Source organism: Neolamprologus multifasciatus, chromosome 16, assembly GCF_963576455.1.
Source record: "Neolamprologus multifasciatus chromosome 16, fNeoMul1.2, whole genome shotgun sequence".
NCBI lineage: Eukaryota > Metazoa > Chordata > Actinopteri > Cichliformes > Cichlidae > Neolamprologus > Neolamprologus multifasciatus.
The window spans coordinates 34,809,413-34,833,378 of NC_140454.1; the positions used below are offsets into that span (position 1 = coordinate 34,809,413).

The 23,966-nt window shown below is 49.3% G+C and overlaps 2 protein-coding genes and 1 long non-coding RNA gene across 5 annotated transcripts in view; 1 reads left to right on the forward strand and 2 right to left on the reverse strand.

Moving 5' to 3' along the window:
• The window catches only part of LOC146501177 (uncharacterized), a 67,956-nt gene extending 50,486 nt beyond the window's left edge, over positions 1-17,470 (reverse strand). Inside the window, exons 1-2 of one of the 2 annotated variants that reach the window (XR_014869822.1) lie at positions 16,741-17,470; positions 5,697-10,025 (exon numbers count right to left, since the gene is read on the reverse strand). Coding sequence is in view for 1 of the 2 variants with exons in the window: in XM_085135641.1 (XP_084991767.1) it covers positions 9,769-10,025; positions 16,741-16,810 (327 nt within the window). In the remaining variant the exon portion in view is untranslated. Of the gene's footprint in view, positions 1-2,079; positions 10,026-16,740 lie in introns of those variants that run through there. The other variant, XM_085135641.1, reaches the window with a different exon arrangement.
• Positions 1,452-4,106, forward strand: LOC146501181 (uncharacterized). Its single transcript, XR_014869824.1, has 3 exons — positions 1,452-1,613; positions 2,784-2,876; positions 3,723-4,106. It is a non-coding gene; the product is annotated as an uncharacterized LOC146501181 (long non-coding RNA).
• A 493-nt stretch (positions 17,471-17,963) lies between the features above and the next one.
• Positions 17,964-23,966, reverse strand: part of rrp1 (ribosomal RNA processing 1) — an 8,083-nt gene continuing 2,080 nt past the window's right edge. The window contains exons 5-16 of one of the 2 annotated variants that reach the window (XM_085136438.1): positions 23,362-23,423; positions 23,155-23,284; positions 22,929-22,993; positions 22,621-22,817; positions 22,190-22,296; positions 21,906-22,003; positions 21,732-21,751; positions 21,503-21,631; positions 19,694-20,670; positions 19,454-19,621; positions 19,221-19,284; positions 17,964-18,294 (exon numbers count right to left, since the gene is read on the reverse strand). In XM_085136438.1, coding sequence (XP_084992564.1) covers positions 18,083-18,294; positions 19,221-19,284; positions 19,454-19,621; positions 19,694-20,670; positions 21,503-21,631; positions 21,732-21,751; positions 21,906-22,003; positions 22,190-22,296; positions 22,621-22,817; positions 22,929-22,993; positions 23,155-23,284; positions 23,362-23,423 — 2,229 coding nt within the window. In that variant the 3' untranslated portion in view covers positions 17,964-18,082. Of the gene's footprint in view, positions 18,295-19,220; positions 19,288-19,453; positions 19,622-19,693; positions 20,671-21,502; positions 21,632-21,731; positions 21,752-21,905; positions 22,004-22,189; positions 22,297-22,620; positions 22,818-22,928; positions 22,994-23,154; positions 23,285-23,361; positions 23,424-23,966 lie in introns of both variants that reach the window. The other variant, XM_085136437.1, reaches the window with a different exon arrangement.

Below are 23,966 nucleotides of genomic sequence, written 5' to 3' on the forward strand. Positions count from 1 at the left end.
ATTTCCCATCAGCATTCACTCACACTTCAGTCCAGCACAGATGAAAGATGTCTCAGGTCTTATCTGTGAGACCCGTGTGGTGAGCACCATAAACACAGCAGCCTTCTTAATATGTTTTGTTCTATAAGCTGGTTTGTTGTCCATGAACTAAAAATGAGAGAGAAGAGAACAGCAACGGCATCATCACATGTGACCACAGTAAGTGTCCAGTAGGTGTCGCTGTTTTCACTGAGTCTTCTCTGAGCTGGGCTCATGTTGCTGCCCTGCTTTGATGTTGGAATCCACAAACCAGCAGAGCAGCAGAAAACCTCAGAAATCTCCTGCTTGTTCGAGCCGAACATCAGCATGAAAGTCTGAAACGGCTCCAGACTTCAGACACAGACAGACGGCATCTTTACTCACCGAGAGAAAAAGGCTGCGAGGTTGACCTGAGAGCTGCTGCTCTGAACGAGCTTCAGTCAGACGTGAACATGAAGCAGAGCGGTGCTCTTCATCATCAGAGAGCCTCAGACTGAAGCGTTCCTGTCATGGACAGACCTCTGGGCTTCGTTCAGAAACACAGGCCACAGCCTCTTCCACCAAAGGACGATCGGCCGCTCTCTCACTTCTTCATTTTATTGAAACGTCAGCTTTCATTTACTAAAAATATATTTTTCTTTTAATGACCAGAACAGCATGTGGAAGGTGATGGCGATGCAGACTCACAGCACTGTCATCTCCACCCACTCCAGAGAAAGCCTGATTACTCACTACAGTAAATAACGTGATAGGTTTCAGCCCTGATACTGATACAGGTACAAATACTGATGCTGATAAAGGTCCTGATACAGATTAAATACAGTCAGGTCCATAAATATTTGGACACAGACAACTGTTTTTGGTTCTGTGCATCAACACAATACATTTAAATGAAACAGCTCAGATGCAGAGCTTCAGCTTTAGCTCAGTGGGTTGGACAAAAAGATTGAAAATGTGAGGAACTAAAGCATGTTTAACACAATCCCTTCATCCCCACACAGATTCAATAAGTGATAATGAAGTGTTCATTTCTAATACTCTGTTGAAAACCCTTTGCTGGGTTTGCTGACGGTCTTAAACTCACAGACATCACCAGATGCTGGTTTCCTTCTCTCTCTCAGGCCTTTACTGCAGCAGCTTTCAGCTCCTGTGTGTTTGTGGGTCTTTTTGACCAAAGTTTAGTCTCCAACAACTGAAATGCTCAGTTGGGTGAAGGTCAGGTGACTTGGCCACAGATAATGATGAATTGAAGAAATTCCCCACACCTGTCCAGCCAGATGTTCAGAGTCCAGCTGTGGGTGTCGGTGAAGGTTCAGACGCCACAGACTTTGGTCTTGTGCTTACGTCATAATGAAGTCATTCAGCCTGAGGAGAAACAGATTTAGATGTAAATGGATACACTGTGGAAGTTTTTTGCGGCGACAGTGAAGGCTCCTCCCCCTCCTCAGAGGGAGGGGCTATCAGAGGAGACTTGTTATTGAGGAAGAGCTCAGATATCAGCTGAGCGTTAACACACACACACACGGACACACACGGACCAGAACAGCAGCTCCTGACACCGCGCATCTGAAGGATGGTGTGATTGATCATCGGCGGTGAGTCCGACAGCCTCTGGCTCAGCTCTGAACCCGAGACCAGGCTTCTCACTTCCGGGTTACCTGCGGCTCTGTCAGGGTCACTCCAGGGATTAGATCGAGCCCACAGCTGAGGGCCTGGCTCTGGCTAAACTCTGGATTAACCCCGAGAGCCAAACCTGCGGCTGAGAGAGAGCCCAGATTAACTCCCACCTTTAAAGATAATCTCGGTCTAATCTGAGTGCAGATGGTAAACAGCGCTGATTTGGTTGATTTACGTGCCAGACGTTAAACTGGTTTAAGGAGCTTCCGGAGCGGCTGAACACAGCGACAGTCTTCAGCGATCAGTGGAAAAAAAGAAAGAAATAATGAAAAAAAGACTTAAAACCAAACCTGTCAGCATGAACCGTGTAACGTGTCGTTTCTTTAGTTCCGTGTGTGTGGAGACATTTTTCACTGTGTTGGTTACTCGTGTGTGACCGCTGCGGCTCTTTATGAACGACGGTCTGTTTGCTTCAGCATGTTCATTGGTGCTGACCGGAAGCTAAACAGGATTTCATAATAATAATAGAAGCTGGGATTGTTTTAGCTGTCAGATTAAAGGCCGGGACCCACATTCATTCTCTGGATTCCTCTGAAGCCAAACCGAGCGAGACGGTCACGAGCCTGCAGGACGATCCGGTTTCAGACTCCGACCATCGCGGGGTTCCCACAGCCGGAGCTCCAGATACAAACGAGCCCGTTAAGCCTGAACCATCAGATAATCACCACAAGTGTTAAGATAAGATAAGGACTCTTTACTGTCATTGCACAGTCATGCATAGTACAGCAGTACAATGGAAAAACTCCCCCGTCGGCACTACGTACGACACGACACAGTAACTTAACTTAGTAATAAAATGTAGAATAAGTGTATGTACAGTTATTACTGCACTTTGTTATAAATATGAATATTATTATTGTTGTGCCAATCAGGTCAGCTTCTGACAAAGAAATGACCGGACTGTTAATTTGCATTTCCTGCACCGGCGGATAATTCAGGGTTGGGGGTTAAACTCGGGACGGTGTGGCGGTGTCAGAGCCTCCTGGCTCAGATATGATTTCAGTTAAGTCTGATTCCCGATGTTCTCGGGGAATGGGACTCACGGTGGGCCCGTTAACTCACTCGTGTTCATGTCGTTCTGTTTGCAGCCTGTCGGTACGTGGCGAGGAAGATCCGGGCTGCGGCGCGAGGAGAGGAGCAGCCGGAGAAGCCGAGCGCCGCGGGATGCAAGCAGGCTAAGTGTGAGTGTGGTCAGTGTCCTCCGCACGCAGTCATGTCAGTCGACCTCAGAGGACAAAGAGGTGACGCTCGGGTTCGGTCAGAGATCATCTGCAGACTCACCTCAGACTCTGTTTACTGTGAGAAAGCGGCGCTCAGAGCTGCAGCTGCGGTGAGAAGGATGTGGTGAAGCTCTCGCAGCTGTTTTAGACTGTCCTCATGTCTCCACGCCGCCGTGGCCAACGAGGCGCCTCTGCAGCGCTGACAGAGGAAATCAAGAGAGCCTGGTGAGAGCGTTCACACAGAAACAGAAACACTCTGAGCAGCTCGCCTGAACAGAAGCTGTACTTAAACCCTGCGGTGCGCCTCACAGCAGCGGAAACCCCGTCTGCGCTCACAGACGCTCTTTGGTGCGTCATGTGGACGTTTGAGGTTTGGACCAGCAGCTCCAGTCCTGCAGTGCTCGCAGCTCCGTGTCTGCGTGACACGACTCCCAGAGGAGCAACCTGTGTGGAGCTTCGACTCCACTTCAGCAGAACCGTGACCTTTGACCTGCAGACACAAAGAAACGCCTGTTTCTGTGCTGTGGAGCTGCAGAGCGTCCTCCAGCTCAGAGCTGCAGTTTCCTCTGCAGAGCCGACACTCGGCGCTTCCTTCTGACAGCTGAGCAGCAGAATCACCTGGACTCACCTGAGCACACCTGTGTGAGGAGAACAGAGACGTCAGAGCTACGACTGCGTGAAGCTGGAGCTTCAGGCTGCGGCGTCTTTACAGAATAAAAGCCTCTAAAGTTAGAACAGTGTCAGACAGGAAGTTCTTCCATTTTAAATAAACTCTTTCCTGTTCTCCATCTCTCTCTGTCTCCGCAGCTCGCAAGGGCGACAGGATGAGCAGCGAACCCGCCCTGATGACCCCGCCCACAGAGCAGGACGTCGACGTGCTGCCGAAGGAGAACTGCGGGTCCTGAAAGTAAGCCGAGAGCTGGAGGTCCAAAAAGCCTCCCAATCAGACGCCGTGCCAAACCGCCTGATCACACGCTGGCTCTGACCTCGACCTCCTCCTGCTTCCGGCTCTCGGCGCTCTTTCGGCTCCTCCTTCCTCACGTCTCGGAGCGTCAGCAGAGAGGATGAAAGGCTGCTCACCAATTCCCCGCTCGAGGACCTGAGCGGCCCTGATGACCGTGGCGGTCTCTGCTGACGGCGCTCTCACGCTTGTTTCTGTTGTTGCTTTAATAAAAAGCGTTTCAAACCTGAGCCGAGTCTTTGTGTCCCAGTGAGACGCCGCACAAACAAACAGCAGCTGGCACAGCGAAGCTTCACGATGCAGCTAATCTAGCTTCATAAGCTTTACAGCAACGGTGGCAAACATACGGCCCGTGGGCCAGAAGCGTCCACCCAGAGGGTCCAAGCACTGCTTACTCCATCAGCGTTACAGCGAAGTCAGGAAGAAAGAGAGAAATATTACGTTGAAAAATTCAGTTATTTAATGTAAAGACAGAAAAGTCTATAATAAAACAGTTAAATGTGTGAGGTTGTGTTTAAAGGTTGATGAAATCCTCACGAGCAGCTGAACGTCGTTCTTTGTTGTCTGATGGTTTTACAGGACCACGACGAGCATCAGTCACATGACTCAACCCCTGAACTGTCATATACAGATTTCAGGTGTCGGCCTGTTAAAGGTGGGTTTGTGTCCCACGGTGGCTGATGGTCACAGATGGACTCCACAGCTCAGCCGTGCGCTCCTCACTGCCCTCCTGCTCCGTCAGCCGCGGGCGTTTGCTGATGCTTTGGGCACGTCTGGAGCTCTGAGATGATTCTCAGTCTAAGGGTCAGAGGTCATCGGTAACAGAGAGACATGCATGTGTGGGTAATCGGCTGTGGATCTATCACCATGAAAACTGAACATCCTGATCTGACTCCTCCCACTTCAAAGCTCTTCACTGTCCCTCAGAGAGGAGGCGTGACCCTCCCTCCACTCGGAGGCCCGCTTCAGGTGGACGCTCTGAAAACTCACACCTGGAGACAGGCGAGGAGGGCAGTCACATGACAGCCTGTAACCAATGAGCACGAAGACAAGAAGGGTCCGCCCACTTCACTGACAGGTGTGGGTGACATCATCAATCTGTCAGTTTTATGTCATCTCAGTGTGTGTGTGTGTGTGTGTGTGTGTGTGTGTGGCATGTTTAGGCATCTTCAGGTGAAGAGCCTTGGTGTCATCCAGGACAGTTCACTTTCCTGTAAATCTCACATCAGTAATCTCACTCGTTCTGCCTTCTTCCATCTACGTAACATTAACAGTTTGCTTCCTTCTCTCTCCACCCAGTCTACGTCATTCTTCTCCACAGTCTCGTTACCTCCCGTATTGACTGCTGCAGTCCTCTCCTGCATGGTCTCCCCCAAACATCCCTCCATCAGCTTCAACTGGTTCAGAGCTCTGCTGCTCGCATTATCACCAGAACCCCTCCTACCAGCACATCACCTGTTCTTCAGGAACTTCACTGGCTCACAGTGAAACTCTGGATAATATTCAAACTTCTTCTGCTCACCTTCAAGGCCATTCATAACCTCGCTCCTCCTTACCTTTCTGACCTGTTAACCACCACCTGTTCTGCCCGCTCACTTCGATCTTCTTCCTCTATCCAGCTTGCTGTACCTTCCTCACCACCAGGGGAAGCAGAGCTTTCAGCTGCTCTGCTCCCAGAAATAAGAAACATTTGTTCTCCCACAGTTTAAATCCCAACTCAAAACTCATCTGTTCAAATCTGCATGTTCACTGTGAATCCACTGTTTGTTAATTTTATCTTGTGCTTTTGTTTTATTGTTCTTATTCTGCCTTTGTTTTACTGTGTTTTATCCTACTGTAAATGGAGAGTCCTCTTCACACACTGAGGTTAATTATGGAGTTCCACAGGGTTCGGTGCTAGGACCAATTCTGTTTACATTATACATGCTTCCCCTAGGCAGCATCATTAGAAGACATAGCATACATTTTCACTGCTATGCAGATGACACCCAGCTCTATCTGTCCCTGAAGCCAGATAACACACACCAATTAGTTAAACTGCAGGAATGTCTTAAAGACATAAAGACTTGGATGGCCACTAACTTTCTGCTTCTTAACTCAGATAAAACTGAGGTCATTGTACTCGGCGCTGAAAAGCTTAGAAATATGGTATCTAAGCAGATTCTTACTCTGGATGGCATTACCTTGGCCTCCAGTAACACTGTGAGGAACCTTGGAGTCATTTTTGACCAGGATATGTCCTTCAACGCACATATTAAACAAATATGTAAGACTGCGTTCTTCCATTTGCGCAACATCTCTAAAATTAGAAATATCCTGTCTCAGAGTGACGCTGAAAAACTAGTTCATGCATTTATTACTTCCAGGCTGGACTACTGCAATTCATTATTATCAGGATGTCCAAAAAACTCACTGAAAAGCCTTCAGTTAATCCAAAATGCTGCAGCAAGAGTACTGACAGGGACTAGAAAGAGAGAGCATATTTCTCCTGTTTTGGCTTCCCTTCATTGGCTTCCTGTTAAATCCAGAATTGAATTCAAAATCCTGCTCCTCACATACAAGGTCTTAAATAATCAGGCCCCATCTTATCTTAATGACCTTGTAGTACCATATCACCCTATTAGAGCACTTCGCTCTCGCTCTGCAGGCCTACTTGTTGTTCCTAGAGTATTTAAAAGTAGAATGGGAGGCAGAGCCTTCAGTTTTCAGGCCCCTCTTCTGTGGAACCAGCTTCCAGTTTGGATTCAGGAGACAGACACTATCTTTACTTTTAAGATTAGGCTTAAAACCTTCCTTTTTGCTAAAGCATATAGTTAGGGCTGGACCAGGTGACCCTGAATCCTCCCTTAGTTATGCTGCAATAGATGTAGGCTGCCGGGGGATTCCCATGATGCATTGAGTTTTTCCTTTCCAGTCACCTTTCTCACTCACTATGTATTAACAGACCTCTCTGTATTGAATCGTATCTGTTATTAATCTCTGTCTCTCTTCCACAGCATGTCTTTATCCTGTCTTCCTTCTCTCACCCCAACCGGTCGCAGCAGATGGCCGCCCCTCCCTGAGCCTGGTTCTGCCGGAGGTTTCTTCCTGTTAAAAGGGAGTTTTTCCTTCCCACTGTCGCCAAAGTGCTTGCTCATAGGGGGTCATATGATTGTTGGGCTTTTCTCTGTATCTATGAAGCGCCTTGAGGCGACATTTGTTGTGATTTGGCGCTATATAAATAAAATTGAATTGAAATTGAATTAAAGTGTCCTCGGGTGACTTGAAACGCGCTCATAAATAAATTTATTATTATCTTTGTGAGGACCAAAAATTGGCATCCTACTATACTTGTGGGGACAAAGGGTCGTCCACATGAGTTTGAAGGTTTTAGTGTCGGGGTCAGGTTAGGGTTACGTCAATGAGATGTCCTCACTAGCACATGAAAACGAGTATGTGTGTGTGTCAGTTCTGAACTCACTTCTGTTGATGTTGAGGTGCGCGAGGCTCCTCCGAACAATCAGGAGGAAGCAGATTCAAATCACGTCAGGGCGGAGTTTTTGTCACAGGAGGAATGGACATGTTTGGTCTCCATGGTGATGGGTCTGCTGTCAGGATGCTGCAGCTCACGGCTGCGATCTTTAACTCCAGCTCAGGTTATCAGCTCCACTTATTTCAGCGTCACAGCCTCAGCGTTTATGTTTTTATTTATTAAAAAACACGTTTTGGAGAATACAGAGCTCGGCACAAATAACTGCACACACACACACACACACACACACACAACAATCAGCACAGCGACAGGACACAGTCTGTGTGAAACACTCATGTTTTCCTGAAAAGCTGTTTTAGTCTTTTTACAGCTCAGTACTGTGCAAAAGTCTTGAGCCACCCTCATCTCCTTACCTTTGATCCTCATCCCTCTGAAGGTCTTTGAAAGCTCTTCTTTGGACACTGGCTGCTCTTACACTCAGGTTCAGTCCAGTCTTTGTACCCGAGGAAGGTTTTTTATTAAGGGTGTGAACTCTGACCTACAACTCATTCAAGCATCAAAGGCTCCTACAAAAAGACGAACCAGAACCGTGTCAACACATAACAGACAACACAGAACCAGCCCATCCACAGCAGGTAAACAAGGAGGACCTTCAGCTGATCATCTGCTGTTCACTGAAGCCTCCTCAGAAATGCTCTCAGTAAGGACGTCTGTCAGGAAGACAGCTGTGTGCACTCACTGCCCACTTACACAGCACACAGTGGGGACATGTTCACAGAGACTTGTGGGGATGATGTGGACACGCTTGCTGATGTGTTTTGAAAAGACATGATTGTTCCTTCCAGGTGAGTCAGAGCTCATCCTAACATTAAACCATGAAATCTGTAGGAATCCTGTTGTTAAACACCGTCGGACCTCGCCGTGCTGCTGAGGAACTAAAAATGGACATTTTAAAGGCCAAGCCTGGTCCAGAGTGAGAACCACAGCAGCATCCAGACTGTGAGGCAGCTGATGTTCAGTTCGTGAGATTCAGCCTCAAACATAACGAGCACATTGGCATCGAGCGGGGGGTCACGTGGAAAAGCCTTCTGCTCCGTAAGAAGCAGTAAGTCTCATGGAAATCTGAGTCCTGTGTTTCTTTCCAGCCACAGCACGCACCAGCCATGACTCAGTTCTTGCTGAGGTGTCCCGTCTGCAGCTGAGCATAGCTACGTCTAAAGATACGACTCGTGACTTTAGGAAAAGCGCTCACACACATGAAGTCACTCTTATTACAGGTCAGACTGTGGAGCTTAATTTTAACGCCCACCAGCCACGCTCAAGTCTCGCACAGCTTTCTCACTTCCATGTTGACAAAACCATGATGGTTTATTTTATCACTCTGTCATTTTTCTTCAGTGTCACAGTTTGGATATTTATCGGTAAAGAACAGAAACTCGGTCCGACGGGCCGACAGAGGAACCACAGCAGGCAGGTGCAGCTGGTCTGTTTCGGTTTTTCCTTCTGGTCCCAAAATGTAAAACAGCACGTTTAAAAACGGCTTCGTTGTAGCCGCCGTTACTGAGACGGACAAATGAACGTTTTGTGTTTGTGTGTAGCTGTACTGAGAGTGTGTATGTGAGGATTCACAGCTGCAGAACAAAGCTACCTCCATGTAGAAATAAAGTAACCAAAATGGCACCAGAACTGGACTGAAGGTCAGAGGAACAGGTGTGATGGAGAGATGGATCCACATCATGGTCAGTGTGTACGAGGAGGTCAGGAGGAGGTCCAGCAGTGAGAGTCTGCAGCCATCTGTGAAGCACGGTGGAGGCTCTGTCATGGTCTCAGGTCAGTCAGTGCTGTTGGAGATCTTAAACTGATGAATTACAGAGTCTGATCCACCACGCAGGAACATCTGGAAACATCTGACTGGCAGCAGCTTCATTTTTCAGCATCATAGTGATGCCAAACACAAAGCACACATCAGTGATGGATGCGCCTCCTCAGAGCTCAGCATTGCTGAAGCAGTGTGGGATCCTCCTGACAGAGGACACAACCAAAGGCAGAAACATCCGAGGAAGAGCTGTGACTGTCCTTCAGGAAGCCTGGAGAACTGTTCCTGAAGGTCCTCACAGAAACCACAGCCTCGTATTTCTACCTGCTGACGCTCCATAAACATGTCAGCACACGGAGCTCCACTGAACACAAACACAGAGATCCAACAAACCACTGAAGTAAGGTCCTTGATTTTGTGACGCGTCTGGCAGGTGGTAGCGCCATGTTGGTGTTCACTGATTGGCTGGTTTCTCCAGCCTGTGCTGAGCTTCACGTCTCGCCTGCAGAGGCCTCTGATCCATCCAGCTGCAGGAAACTGAAAACAACGTTTCAGACAGAAAAACTCGACGGCCTGAATTGAGCACCGGAACCGACTCCATCACCTACACCTGCTCCTCCACCTTGTTGGCGTCCACGTCAGCGGCCGGTACCACCTGCATGGGCTTGCAGCAGCCGTTGCAGATGTACTTGAGGAAGCAGAGGTACGCGCTGCCGGACATGATCACTGTGATGATGATGATGATGGTGGCGCCAAAGGCCGGGGAGATGGCGTCTTCCAGGACGGACTTGAGGCCTCCCACGGTGATCCCAGCGTTCCCGCTGCCGAGAAGACTCTGATCAGGCTCGGTCATCCCCTGACCTGAAACAGATAGAAGAGGTCAAAGGTCAGAGGTCGTCTTGTGGCGGTACCATCACCTGTTCAGGAGTTCATCCAGACTTAAACCTTTAATGACAGCAGGTGATTTGCACACCTCCAACAGCGTCACTGTTGGTTTGCTGCGGGCCGTCTCACCTCACACCTGCTCGCCATAACACAGGTCTGTAGCTGCAGGCGGGGCTGTTGTATGACCGCGGTAACACAGAGCTGCTCAATGAACCACAGGTGAGAACTTTCTGTTGTCTGTACTGAGCTTTAAAGAGGACGTGAAACCCTGAACACATCGAGGCTAATTTCTCCCACTGAGCTCTCAGACTCTGACACACATGTAACTGCTGTGAAGCTGCATTTAACAAATAACAGCTTAAAGTTATAAAAACATGTTTCTGTCAGTACGAAAGTGACGTCAGGTGGTTGGTTGGCTGCAGCTAACAGGCTCTCCTCTACACTGTCCTTTACAAACACCAACATCACGGCTAACAGCTGGATTTCCTGTTTCAGTGCAGCTAGCCAAACAGCCACTTCCTGCTACAGACAGACAGTAAAGTGGACAGTATGTCCTGGTTTCACATAAACTCACTGCTGCAGCACTACAGTGATCCCCTCACACTGATGTTCAGCTTTAATGTCCCTATTTTCCTCTGAGGTATCGATCCTGTCACTAGTTAGCTAACATAGACTAATGTGAGTCTGTTAGCCTCAACCAACCAATCACATGACGTCACGTGCTGACAGAAGATGGTGCTGAACATGACCCGGTGTGTGTCAGAGTCAGGATCAGTGGGGTAAACATGTGTTTCATGTCCTCTTTAACGAGCAAAAAGAGCTCCAGCTGTGAAACGCTGCACAGAGCAAACAGAGACAGTAAAAAGCACAGAAATCTACTGTAGTAAATCTATTATTTTCTTTCTCAACTTCTAAAAGTTTAACTTAAGGAGGCAGATTGTTTAAGGGGGCGTTGCCCCCTCTTGCCCCAGCATAAAGCCAGCCCTGACTTGGTGTGTGTGTGTTGGGGGAATAAACTGTTCCTCAGGCTGGCAGTGAGGATGCTCTGGTTCCTCTGTGCTAAGAGTGTGTGTGAGGGGTGTGTGTGAGGGGTGTGTGGCATCCTCCACCATGCTGGTGGCTTTGTGGATGCAGCGGGTGTAATAAGTGTCTGTGATTGAGGGAAGAGAGGCTCCAATCACAGACACCGATCACACATGAGGAGCGTTTTTCTTTTCGTCTCACGCTGCTTTGAATTCCTTTTCATTTCAGATGTATTGGAAGGATATACTTCAGGTCATGTTTGGCACGAATCTGTCCACCCTCTTCAGTGGGAATGTGTCACTATGGCAACCGAGGCAATAAAAGAAGCTGAAAAGCCGTGATTTTGTCCTGGCTGTGAGTCGTTCATCGTCAGGATTAAAAACGACATTTTTAAATGGTAAATGGCCTGCGTTTGTATAGCGCTTTTCTAGTCCTTAAGGACCCCAAAGCGCTTCACACTACATCCAGTCATTCACACATTTGATATTTGACATGTAGCCAGGAGGCAGCCTGGGATCGAACCACCGACCTTCTGATTAGTGGCTGACCTGCTCTGCCACCTGAGCTACAGCCACCCTTTAAAGGTGAAACCCTGTGGCGACAACACAAATCAAACATCACTGATGCATCATGGGTACATAACACACAGGAACACAAATCTGTGTGAGAACAAACTCATTGGTTTGATGTGTTTTTCACAAGCAAAGAAAGAAGGAGAACAGCCGCTGAACCTCGGGTCACCACGACCTCACAGAAGTCTGACCAAACATACAAGATAACATCAAAGCTGTGGCTCAGAGTGAGCTCAGCACCAGGAGCTGTGGGACAGAAGTGAGCTGGGCTGAAATCTGTGTTCAGTTCATTTTGTGCGTTAGCGTCTGAAGGTGGTCCTGTCCTCAGGGCGGATCCACCGCAGGCTCGCTTACTGCTCAGGGCCAAACTCAGAGAGCTCTGCAGCGTCTGTTAGAGGATGTGACCTCCATCACAGGAACAGCAGTGCAGCGCACAGACTCCACATGTGCTAACATGCTCACCTGTCTGACTACACACCGCTTCAACCAGGATCTTTATTGGACACATCCAACCAACACATCCAACCAACACATCCAACCAACGCATCCACCCACCAACCGTCAATCTAACCATCCATCCATGACATCCTATGGCGCTGTTTGTGTGCCACTAGTCTGAGTGCACGTAAAAGAAATTTGAGTGAACAAAATTCATTGCTGCATGCAAAAAATGTATTTCAGTGTTTGCTATTATACACACACACAGTGGCGGTCCTAGCCTGTTTGGCGCCCTGGGCGAACACTCCCCCCAGTTTAGTCTGTTACTGTTGCTATTTTTACCATTTCTTCTTGGAGCAACTGTAACGCACATAATTTCCTTAGGGATTAATAAAGTATTCTGATTCTGATTGGTCCAGGACGACCTGCCATTATCCAATCACACATCTGCTTACCTGCATCTTTTGCTCGTTTCTCTTCTTTTCTCTTTTTTCTAAACTGAGCACCTGATGGCTTTGAACTTTTCTTGTCCATCTTCCGTTAGTTTTAATTTTGCACTCCAGTATGAACACAAATCCACCAACCCGAGGATCACCACAACATAACCTAACACACCTACACCTTAGTTCACAGATTTGCTTTGTCTTGGTGCATTTCTGGGATTTCAAACAGCCCAGGATTCAGATCATGAATCCATAATGGGCTTAGATTTACAACATTATGAATGAAATGTGCTCTATTTGGAAGCAGCAGGCCCCTCCCCTTTCGACGGGTTATGTGAGACTTTAAATCATCAAACTGTAAATGTTAAATTGTTATTGATCCCTTTACTCCTGGTCCTAAAGTGTATATTTATTTTCTTACTCTTCTTATATTTATTGTTTGTTTACTTGCACTGCTGTAACTGGAGCCTCGTCGTCTCGCCTCTCTATAAACTGGACTGTCTGTAGCGGAGATGACAATAAAGTTTACTTTGACTTCAGCAGCGAGCACGCGCACCGAGGGCTCTCGCTCACTTTTAGTGTAGAATTTCGAAAAAAAACATTGGTGCAAATGATAAGTCTGTATCATGATGTCTGGTGTTTTCGTGTTTGTTGGTTTGTTTTTATTTTCTTTCATTTTGCGAGTTGGTTATTAGATGCTGCTCCAGCCAGTCAGAGAATCCCCCGCCGCCCCGCCCTGTCCTCTCTGCCGCATGCAGCGGGCGCACCTCGCAAACGGAGGGCGCCCTTACTCGCAGCAAATGGGCGATAGAAAGCCGATCGGTGCCTGTGACGTTCCCAGTGTGCGCTGGCTGACGTCGGGGCAGCATGAGTACGAGCATCTTTTTTTTTTTGCCGATGCCCGTGATGCCGCCCCCCACCACGATGCCGCCCCGGGCAACCGCCCGTGTCGCCCGTATCTAAAACCGCTGCTGCGCGCGCACACACACACACACACACACACACACACACACACACACACACACACACACACAACAGGCCCTCTCATTCAGTTTTTGCATCTGCGGACCTGCTCACAACGTGTCGCTCGCGCTCGCAACGTCTCTGCTCCTGCACGTTCAACTCTTTCTCTGCGCCGTTATATTTGTGCCACAAAACCAGCCAATCACAGACTCGGATGCAAAAATTCTGATTGGCTGTTTTGGTCTCCAATCAGCTCGCTAGCCACTGTAGCTGAATCCAGGCAAATAGAGTAATATATCAAACTCCGCCACTACCTCGTTTGAGTTTTGGACTAAATGCATTCTGGGGTATTTGCCCATTTTTTAACGTGCGCTCAGAATAGTTGCCATACCAACCATCCAACCATCTACTTTTCATTTTCAAAGCTCCAAAAGACTCAAAAACAGCTAAAACAAAAGTATTTTTTCTTTGTTCTTTTTGTGCTGTGACTGTTTCAGTCTGAACTTTAATAACAGAAGAAATGATGAGCGATGGATGGAGGAGGTGGAGCTGCCTGTGGATGAAGTTTGATACCATCTTTCATTAGACTGTCCACGGCTGGTGGACCAGTGATTGTTTCTGATAAGACGTCTGGCGCTGGCACACTGATTATCTTCAAAGAAGCTTCCTGCACATCTCTGGATTTGTCTCGGTTATATGTGACGCACAGACATCGTCTCCCCTCGTGGGACAAAACAAACAGAACTTTTATAAAAATGGTTGGCAGAGACGTAGAGACCTGGTCATGTGATCTTCCTGCTGAGATCGGGTTAGAAAGGAAAATACTAATCCTGCCTCGAGGTTCAGATTTATCAGTTTCCTCCTCATTAACAGAAAAGCCGTCCACAGGCAGCAGGTCCTCTGTGCACGCAGACAAAAAGCTGCTGCCTTGTTAAATTCATCCTGTGATCACCGCTGCCCTTCACACCCTGTCCTAATGAGCAGGCGGAGGCTGAGAGACGACGTAAGGCTGGAAACTCATGTGCTGATCCACACTTTAAACAAGGAACTGAGAGCCTGAAGCAAGCTGGGGCCAAACACCACTCGCAGGAAATGTTTCCACATTCATGATCCGGATGTGTGAATTTCTGGAAGGACTTTTTCCTCATTCTGACTCCTGGTTCAGTAATAATCACCATAATGTGAAAAATAAAGGCCATCCTTACTGCTTCCATTCAGGTTAACATCAGCCAGCTGCTGTTAATGCACCAATGAATGACCAGCAGCAGTGTGAGGGCCTCTGTTGCAGCAGGACTTCTGTCTGTCTGCAGGTCTGCAGCATTCAGGGATGTTAGCATGATGCTACAATCCTCCCAGGAGTTTACATCCATGCAGATTCACCATCTCGTCTCCACCTCAGACTCTACAGGCCTCAGTTAGCAGGTTAAAGGTCAAAGTTCAGCACAGACTGAACAAGCATGGCTGTTTGAAAGTGCTCTTCACACGGGAGCTCAGCTCTGCAAAGCTGCAGCTAAACAAAGACTTCTGGAACAGACGAGACCGAACAGCTCATACAGCTGTCAGCCCGGCGGAGGAGGGACGATGATCCACTCAGAGTATTCTGGAGTCGGTGTGAGGCCGTCTGTCGACCAATCACCGGACAAAGAACCCGAGCACAGCAGCATGCATGAAGCGGAGCTCAGAGAGCCGCGCATAACGAATGCTGCACAGCACAAAGAGCTGAGGCAACGCTGTGAAGAAGAGTCATGTGACAGACTGATGACATCACACTGAAGCGTCACCATCGTGAGGTGGCTGTAATCACTTTTAGGTGCTGAAACATTTTCAGTTTCTTCCTGTGAAACGCGTCAATAAATAACATCATATCTTCATCAGAAGAAATCCGTTTGATTTGATTGTATGAGGACGCTGCACAGAACTGACCCCAGCACAGCCTCTCACCAACGACTCAGGCTCCGTCCTTCACTGATGTGTGTTCTGCCTTCTCCACCTCCTCCACCTCCTCCTCTGGAACACCATCTTTCACAGCAGTCTGAGCCACACATGTGATTTTCAGCCAGCCTGATAAACTGTGAGGAGACAGCAGATCAGTAAGAGCATCATTACATCTCAGATCAGCTGCTCTGCACATCTACCTGCTGATCCAACAGCAGCTTCATCTCGTCCTCGCTGGAGGAAGTGTGAGAGCAGCTACAGGCTGTGGCAGCACGTCACATGATCTGGATGTAACTGTGTGTGTGGGAGTTACACTGATGAGCATCAGCTGGCAGCAGGATCAGCTCGCTCTGTGAGCATCGACGACCAACCTGGACTCATCAGAACAACAACGTGCTTCCAAAACTGACGGCAGTAATAATGATAATAATAATGATTGGATTTATATAGCGCTTTTCAAGGCACCCAAAGCGTTTTACAATACCACTATTCATTCACTCTCACATTCACACACTGGTGGAGGCAGCTACGGTTGTAGCCACAGCTGCCCTGGGGCAGACTGACAGAAGCGAGGCTGCCATATCGCGCCATCGGCCCCTCTGGCCAACACCAGTAGGTGGTAGGTGAAGTGTCTTGCCCAAGGACACAACGACCAGGACAGAGAGCTGGGGATCAAACTGGCAACCTTCCGATTACAAGACGAACTCCCAACTCTTGAGCCACGATCGCCCTCCACCCATCCCCATCGAGCCACGGGGCCCAGACAACACCTAAATACACAGATGACATCAGTGTTCACATCTCACCTGAAAGCAGAACCCAGACTGTCTGCCGGACGCTGGGACAACAACCCCACTTCCTGTGCTGTGAACTCTGACCCCCACAGACAGTCTGACCAAAGCTTTGTGATCATCAGCTGATAACAGGACTAAAGAAGCGCTCAGACACCAAACATCTGACAGAGACATCGAAAGATTTCACAGGAATCAAAAAGCAGTTTGTTGAGATCTGAGCGAGCACGCTCCCGCCAAAAAACTAAAAGTCACGAAAATATGTGTCATGAGAGCCGCTGTCAGGTGTGAAGACCTGATGGTCCACAGCTGAACACAGAAAACACAACCCGCGCAAACAGGACCCACAGCTGTTTCTAATGTTGTGGCTCACATCCACGCTGCACACAGAAGCTCCCACCCAGGTCCACCCGCGTCAAACTCAGTGGAACAGCTCCCACGGCGTGTCCACCAAATCTGCGCTCACGTTTCAGAGAACCCTCCTTTCATCAGTAACCCCAGGAGGAGGAGAGCGGGTCATACTCACAGCGCACAGCTGGCAGCGCCACGCTGATGAAGAGGAGCGCTGTCAGCGGGATGAAGCGCTCCGCGCACATTTTACACCTCCTGCACGCGCACCGAGAGCCACGACTTCAGAGACACTCCGTGTACACGCGCACACAGCTGTCACACACACGCGCGCTCTGGTTTCTCAGTAGGACGTCGTCCCGTCGATCCGGTAACAGCCAGACAACAAGCTCCGAAATGCGCCTGCGCACAGAGATTGAGAGACTGACAGAGGGAGAGAGAGAGAGGCTGAGAAAGACACACACACACACACACACACACACACGTGATGTTCAGGCGAGGAAAGAAGTCTCGAGCTCCATCACAGGTTTGAACAGAGGCTACAGACTGTATATGACTGTATATAAACGATGGAGGCGCACACCTCAACACTGGTTGGTTACTGAAGTTTGAAAACGTCTTTCACACACAGACGTGAGCCAACAAGCTCGCAGTTCCTCTGGTGTCCAGCAGAGGCAGCAGTGAGTCAGTCTCCACACACAGCAGCTGTTTCTATAACACACCTGTCATTTGTGTTAAAATAAAACCTCATTTTGCAAAACCACCAAGTCTCATTTTTCTGACAAAAGCTCACAGAATAAAAAACGGGTTTTTATTCTGTGAGCTTTTATATCGTATGTTATTCTTTTGTTTTTCTTAGTTTTTGCTGCGTCTGACTTCACACTCTTCACTTTGTGCTGCGACCCAACAAATTTGTTGGGTAAATCTGACTTATATTTGACCCAACAAATTTGTTGGGTCAAATATAAGTCAGATATATTTGAAATATGAAATAAAGATGAAATAAAGGTTCATCTTATACTGTTCAAGAATCTGAGCTCGCGGTAACAGCAGCTCGGAAACACTTCACTCCAGCGGCTGAGACTGGATAAAACATTTTCATTCAAAACTACAAAAACATCCAGCTCTGAGCTTCCTGTGATGACATCACTGTCGGACCTGAGCTCAGGACCTGACAGTCGCGCCGTCGTCTGTGAGCAGAGCGGTCTGAGGTCAGTACGGCACAGTAAGCAGATCCATTGTTTCTAAGCGGCACAGACGTGATCGAACTTCAGGACTCGTGTTGATCCTGACACGTCAGCTTTGTGTTTCACAGGACCAGATATGATTGTGTCGTGATTGTGTCGAACCTTCCTGAACGGCGTTTTGTCCTTCGATCACACAGAGACGAGTCGCTCACTAAATGTGGAAAAACTGAAGCGAGTAACTTTATTCGAGTCACTCAGATACAAACACAGATGCAAAGAACATAAAACTTCTCCAAAATAAATTTATTTCCTCATCAGTCCGTCACCGAAGGCTCAGAAAAAGTCCGAGGCCACCACTCGTCGTTTGGGCGTGCTCTGTGGGGCACCGCCCTTCTTTTTGCCGGCTGGTGTCCTTTTCACGTTGGCGCTCAGCGGTGTGGGCGGAGCCTTCAACACGCCGAATTTGGGTTTCTGCTGCGGGTCGAAGGGAACTCGTGACGAGCCGTCGGGACTCACCAGCAGGCTGCGATCCGTCTTCTTGAACTCTGCACCAATCAGAGAAAACGTAAAATGACTCCAACAGAAACATCTGGTATTACAGACGTGATGAAGCACACAGACCCACAACATGTTAGCACAAAACACCATCAGGAGAGCAAACAACAGGTGCACAGGTGAGTGCTGCTGTTACTGAAACGTCTTTGAAGTGGATCCACCTTTGCTGGTTTCATCAATTAATCAAAAAAACTAATGTGAGAATACAGTCAGACTGCGTGTGTGTGTGTGAATGTTACAGATGTTGGCAGCTGTTGTGTTTGGGCCTCATGGTTAAAAACAGATATGGTGATGATAATAATAATGGATTGGATTTATATAGCGCTTTTCAAGGCACCCAAAGCGCTTTACAATTCCACTATTCATTCACTCTCACATTCACACACTGGTGGAGGCAGCTACAGGTGTAGCCACAGCTGCCCTGGGGCCCATATCGCGCCATCGGCCCTCAGGTCAACACCAGTAGGCGGTAGGTGAAGTGTCTTACCAAGGACACAATGACCAGGACAGAGAGCCCGGGGATCGAACTGGTGACCTTCCGGTTACAAGACGAACTCCCAACTCTTTGAGCCACGATCGCCCACGATCACGATGCAGTGCCTCTTTTTGATGACAGAAAGAGGCACTGCAGGGCTCTAGACTAACTTTTTGCCGCGCCTGCACTGGTGCATCCAAATTTTTCAGCCACAACGCTGAACAGTTTCACACGTGCACTTTAGGGGCGTGATGTGTGTCTGCTGTTGACCTCACGGAGACTTTCAGAGTTGCAGAGACTCGAACAGTTGGTCACACCTAAGATTTTTTTTAGTTGCACCATTGAGCCCTGCATCGGTGAGCTTCACAGGCCAACTGCACTCTGACATTAAGCTGGAAACACCTGTAATCTTAGAACCATAACCTACGCCGAGTCTCTTACCGGCTGTTTTGTTGTTCTTGAGGCCAAAGGTCACCTTCTTGGAGTCCGACTTTGGCGTCTGAAGCTTCTGTGGAAAACGAATCAGCAGTCAGAGATCAACATGTCTGTGAATTCTTTCATTATCCAGTGTGAACCACTTCCTGTCTGAGCGGTTGGAGGTCTGGGAGTGGCTCAGACAGGAAGCGGCTGTGACATCACCGAACTGTTTCCTGTCTGAGGTTCTCTCTGCTCACCTTCCTGATGGACGCCGGCGTGCCCGGCCTTGCCTTAGTCTTACAGAAGAGCGGCGTTGGTGCTTTTGCGTTGCTCTGAAACGTGATGAAGTCCGACTGTGACCCTCCGGCGCTCTTCCTCTTCTTCTTCTGTGGTGTTTTGTTGCCCGGGGGCGTGGCCACGTCATCCTGAAACAGAACATCGGGTTAGAGAGCGATCACCTCGCGGCTTCTCGACCACGTCTCTCATCAGACACTCACGCTGGTGCGTCGGGGTTTCTTGGTGGCGGTCTCTTCTTCTGCTGCGATGCCGTTCAGGATCTGTAGCTCGTCGGCCTCGAACTCGAACACCACGGGGATCTTCCTCTTCTTCTTCCTTGCGGGAGTTTCTCTGTCCGAGGACGCCACCGTGTCACCTGCCTTACCCCCCACCTGCGCCTCAGCGGCCTCCTGTGTCACGCTCTTCTTCTTCTTCTTCCCTGGTGTCTTCCTCGCCTCCTTTTGGACCTCCTCCTCTCCTGGAGCTTCTTGCTGATCCTTCTTCTGTGGTGTTTCAGCAGCGGTCACGCCTGTGGTCATTTCCTCTTTTCCCTTTTTCTTTGTCTTCTTCTTGGCGAGCTGTGGCGCCTCAGCTGCCTGCTCTTCATCAGCTGGGACGCTCTTCTTCTTCGCTGGTGTTACAGCGTCACTTCCTGCTGCAGGTGTCTCATCCGACTCTGAGCTCCTCACGCTAACAGGCAGCGCTGCTTCAGCAGCCATCTTCTTCTTCTTCTTCTTCTTTTTAGCAGGAGTCGTAAAGTCGCTCTGAGGCGGCGGCGCGCTCACGTTTTCTCTTGATGCCTCACAGCTTCCTGTATCTGCCGTTACGCCCTTCTTCTTCTCTGATATGGGAGCGCGTGCAGACGAAACCTGCGGCTCTGTTGTGGGAGGAGTCTCTGTGCTTTTCTGTTTCTTCTTCTGTGGTTGGTCGTGGTGGTCAGGTGGCGGCGCTGCCTCAGAGTGGGGGGTTCCTGACGGCGTCCATGCTTCTTCTTCTTGAGCTGTTTGCTTCTGTTCTGGCTGCTCTGTGGTTCCCTCAGCTTTCCTCTTCTTCTTCTTCTTCTTCTTGGCAGGTGTTTCCGTGTCGCTCTGAGGCGCTGCCAGTTCTTCTCTGGATGCTTCACAGCTTCCTGTGCCGACTTTCACGCCCTTCTTCTTTTTGTCTGTGGCGTCAGCGACCTCCTCTGCCTCTTCCTCCCCTGAGGAAGCACAAACAGATCATCACTCACTGAAAATCATCCGTTATGTTTCACGCCGACTTTCATTTATGATCTAAACTCAGAGCGCGAGCGGCGCTCTGGCGGGGACCTCGAACCAAACAGGTGATCAGATGACATCACGCTGCGTCTGAGCTCCGCACGTTGGAGGGTTTGAAAAGCTGAGGCTCTGTAACTGACAGACGCTCCACGCTCAGGGCGGAGCTCCCCGGCTACGACCAATCAGCAGGTTTCTGTTCACGTATCTGCTCATCGCAGACATGATGCTCACCTGTACCTGCATCGGCTGCAGGTACAGGTGAGCAGAAACCTGCAGCTGAGCCTCGCTGAGACGCTTTTTTATTCAACTTGACATCAGCCAAAACATGGACCACTGTCACCATGGAAACCAGCTGAACCTAAACTGGATTTAAAGCTTAAAGACGGGAACATTTATTTTACTGTCTCCTGATTGGCTCGTTGGCTCAGGCCGAGGTCAGCTGACCACCTGCAGCACAGGTGCGGCTCGTCCTCTATAAAGAAATCCTTCATCAAACCGAAGCAAAAATCAAACAGTTTTCACGTGTTTGTAAATCTCAGCTGGTTTCACTGGTGCAGTCTAAACGAGCTCACTGACTCTGCGGCTGCTCACCTGAGGACAGGTGAGCAGGTAATACTGCAACACAGTACTTGCAGGATGTACATAAACAAAGCATTGCATCACTTCCTTGTAAATCGTCAGCACCGTGATGATAACGAGAGAAAAGCCGGATCATCAATGCTTCCTTCACCAGCACCGGCGCCCCCTGCTGGAAGCCACACTTCCTGCTCTCACCTTTCTTTGCTGCCGGCTCCGCCTCCTCCAGGTGACATCTTCTCTTTTTCATCCTCTTCCTGCTGCCGAACATGTCGTCGTCCTCGTCCGTGGAGACCTCCTCCGGGTACTCGTCCTGAGGAAAGACGCCTGACAGGAGGAGCAGATGGGGTCAAAGGTCAGAATCTAACTGTGTGTTTGGACGTGTGAGTGTGAAGAAAGGTGGAGGAGCAGTGATGGAGGTTCGTACCTTCACTCAGGTCCCGCAGTCTGAGGGCCAGCACCACCAAAGCAGGCAGAGAAGAAGAACACAGTTACTGTGAGACTGACCAGAGGACACCAACAAAGAAGAAAGCCGACAGCTTTCTACAAACATTCAACCCTGCAGGCTCCGCCCAGAACAACCGACGGAGGCGCTACTCACGTCTTTATGATCTTGTACAGTCGCTCTCTGTTGGCTGCTGGCACGCCGCTCCGACCGGAAGCCTCCAACAGTTTGTTCGCCAGTGCAGAGTAATCAAACTACTCCGGGGAGGGGGGAAGGGGGGGGGGGTCAGACAGGAAGTAAAGTCTCAGATGATCAGACTCATGTGTCGCTAACATCACACGTCAATACTTTCAGGTTTTAAAGCTCTGCTTCATCACACAGCCTGAAAACAGCGGCTGGTTTTACTGACAGCTTCCTGCAAAACCAGCGCCGGCCTTCACCTGCAGCACCGGCCCAACGTCTTCATCACGCAGCGAGTCCGAGTCCAGGTTCTCCAAGTGAAGGAACTCATCGTCGTCATCGTCAACTTCCTCGTTGGTTTTGTTTCCTGAAGAATAAAAAGGATCTTTAGAAGAGTTGAGCTCAGACAGAGGAGACCACAGCCTCCTCCTCGCCACGTTACTCATCACAGCTAACGTGTTCTCATTCAGCGGCGCCCTCGTTCGACCGCCTCCTCGCGTGGAGACGGCGTCACGGCCTCGGGCTTCGTTTGCGTTATTTTAACATGTTTCTATAAAATCAGAAGAAAGTCACGCGCTGCCTTCAATCAGCTGACGCCGAAGAGCGGCACGTTAGAAATCATGAAGGTACCGCGGAGCAGAGTCGCCAGGGATCAAACGCACGTCTGCACTTCCTGTTTCTCCTCACTTACCATTAAGCTGCTTCCTCCCTGCTTCCATCTTCATCGTCTTTTCATCTGCTTCCTCCTCCTCGTCCCCTTCAGACGCCTGTCCCGAGTCCGAGTCCTCAGACGCTCTCACCTCCTTCATCAGGTCATCGATGGCGAAGGGAGCCTGATTGATGATGGCGCTGAAGACGCTGCTGCAGATCCCGCTGAGCAGAGTCCGACTGCGGGGGCACAGAGGGGGGAGGGGCACCAGCAGAGTTACAGACAACAATCAGCTTCCTGCTTTAAAGGGAGCTGTTCACAGAAGCGAGCTGATTGGCTCACAGACTCACTCTTTGGTTCTCGCCGCGGTTCTGCAGAACGGCTCAATGAAGGTCAGGTTCTGATCGGCGGTGAGCTGCGGACAGGAAGCAGAGGTTATTTCCGCGGTTGCCGACTCACTGCACCCCTCTGCGGTCCACGGTGCTATTACAACCGACAGCTCACAGGCGGGGTCAGAGGTCGTTTCTTTGTTTTAACAGTACGGTGAGTGATGTCACGCTGTGACCTGAGTGTTACCTCTGCCGCTCCCATGACCGCCAGCTCAGTCAGGTAAAGGTCGAGGACGTGGAGCTGCAGGCCGCTCGGCGCCGCGGCGTCGCTCTGCAGCAGCTGAGCCGTCAGCAGCTCCAGGAACTGAGACACGGCGCTGAGGAGACAGGAAACAGTCACAGCCCGCAGAGCCACAGCAAATGACCGGGGAACAAACCCGTGTCCACTCCTTACCTGCTGTCCCAGCTCCGCCTCCTCAGCATGTCGAAGGTCTGCCTGAACACGAAGCGCACCAGCTGACAGAGAGAGCGAGAGAGAGCGAGAGACGTCAGGTTAGACTGCAGGGAGGCATCAGCTGACTGAACACCTGTAAATCGGTCGCCAGTAGGAGTCACCGATTCATCCAATCAGGAGCTAACGTGGGAATATCGGGAACGTGCGAGACTGCCGTCACTAACCATGTTCCCAACACTCAGGTGAGTCCAGGTGTCGTACCTGTTTACGTTACTTTGGTTGGTCACACGTGGTTGTTTCAGCGTTTTACATGAGTAAACACCTGACCAATCAGAGCGCTGCATCGTCATCTTTTGTTTGTTTTTTTCTTGCCTGTCCCGTTTGGTTTTTTTGCCATCAGAATTATTGTCTAAAGACGAAGAAAGATGCCCAACAGATCTACGTTAGCAGGTGGACCATCCCAGCCTTGCTGTATTGGTCTATTTGATTCACCTTTTATTGTTTATTTTATTTATTTTCACTTGCTACATACAGGACAGACTTGACTGGTTGATCTATGTGAATATAACAGTAAATACTAAATGTTAAACATTATTGTGCAGCAC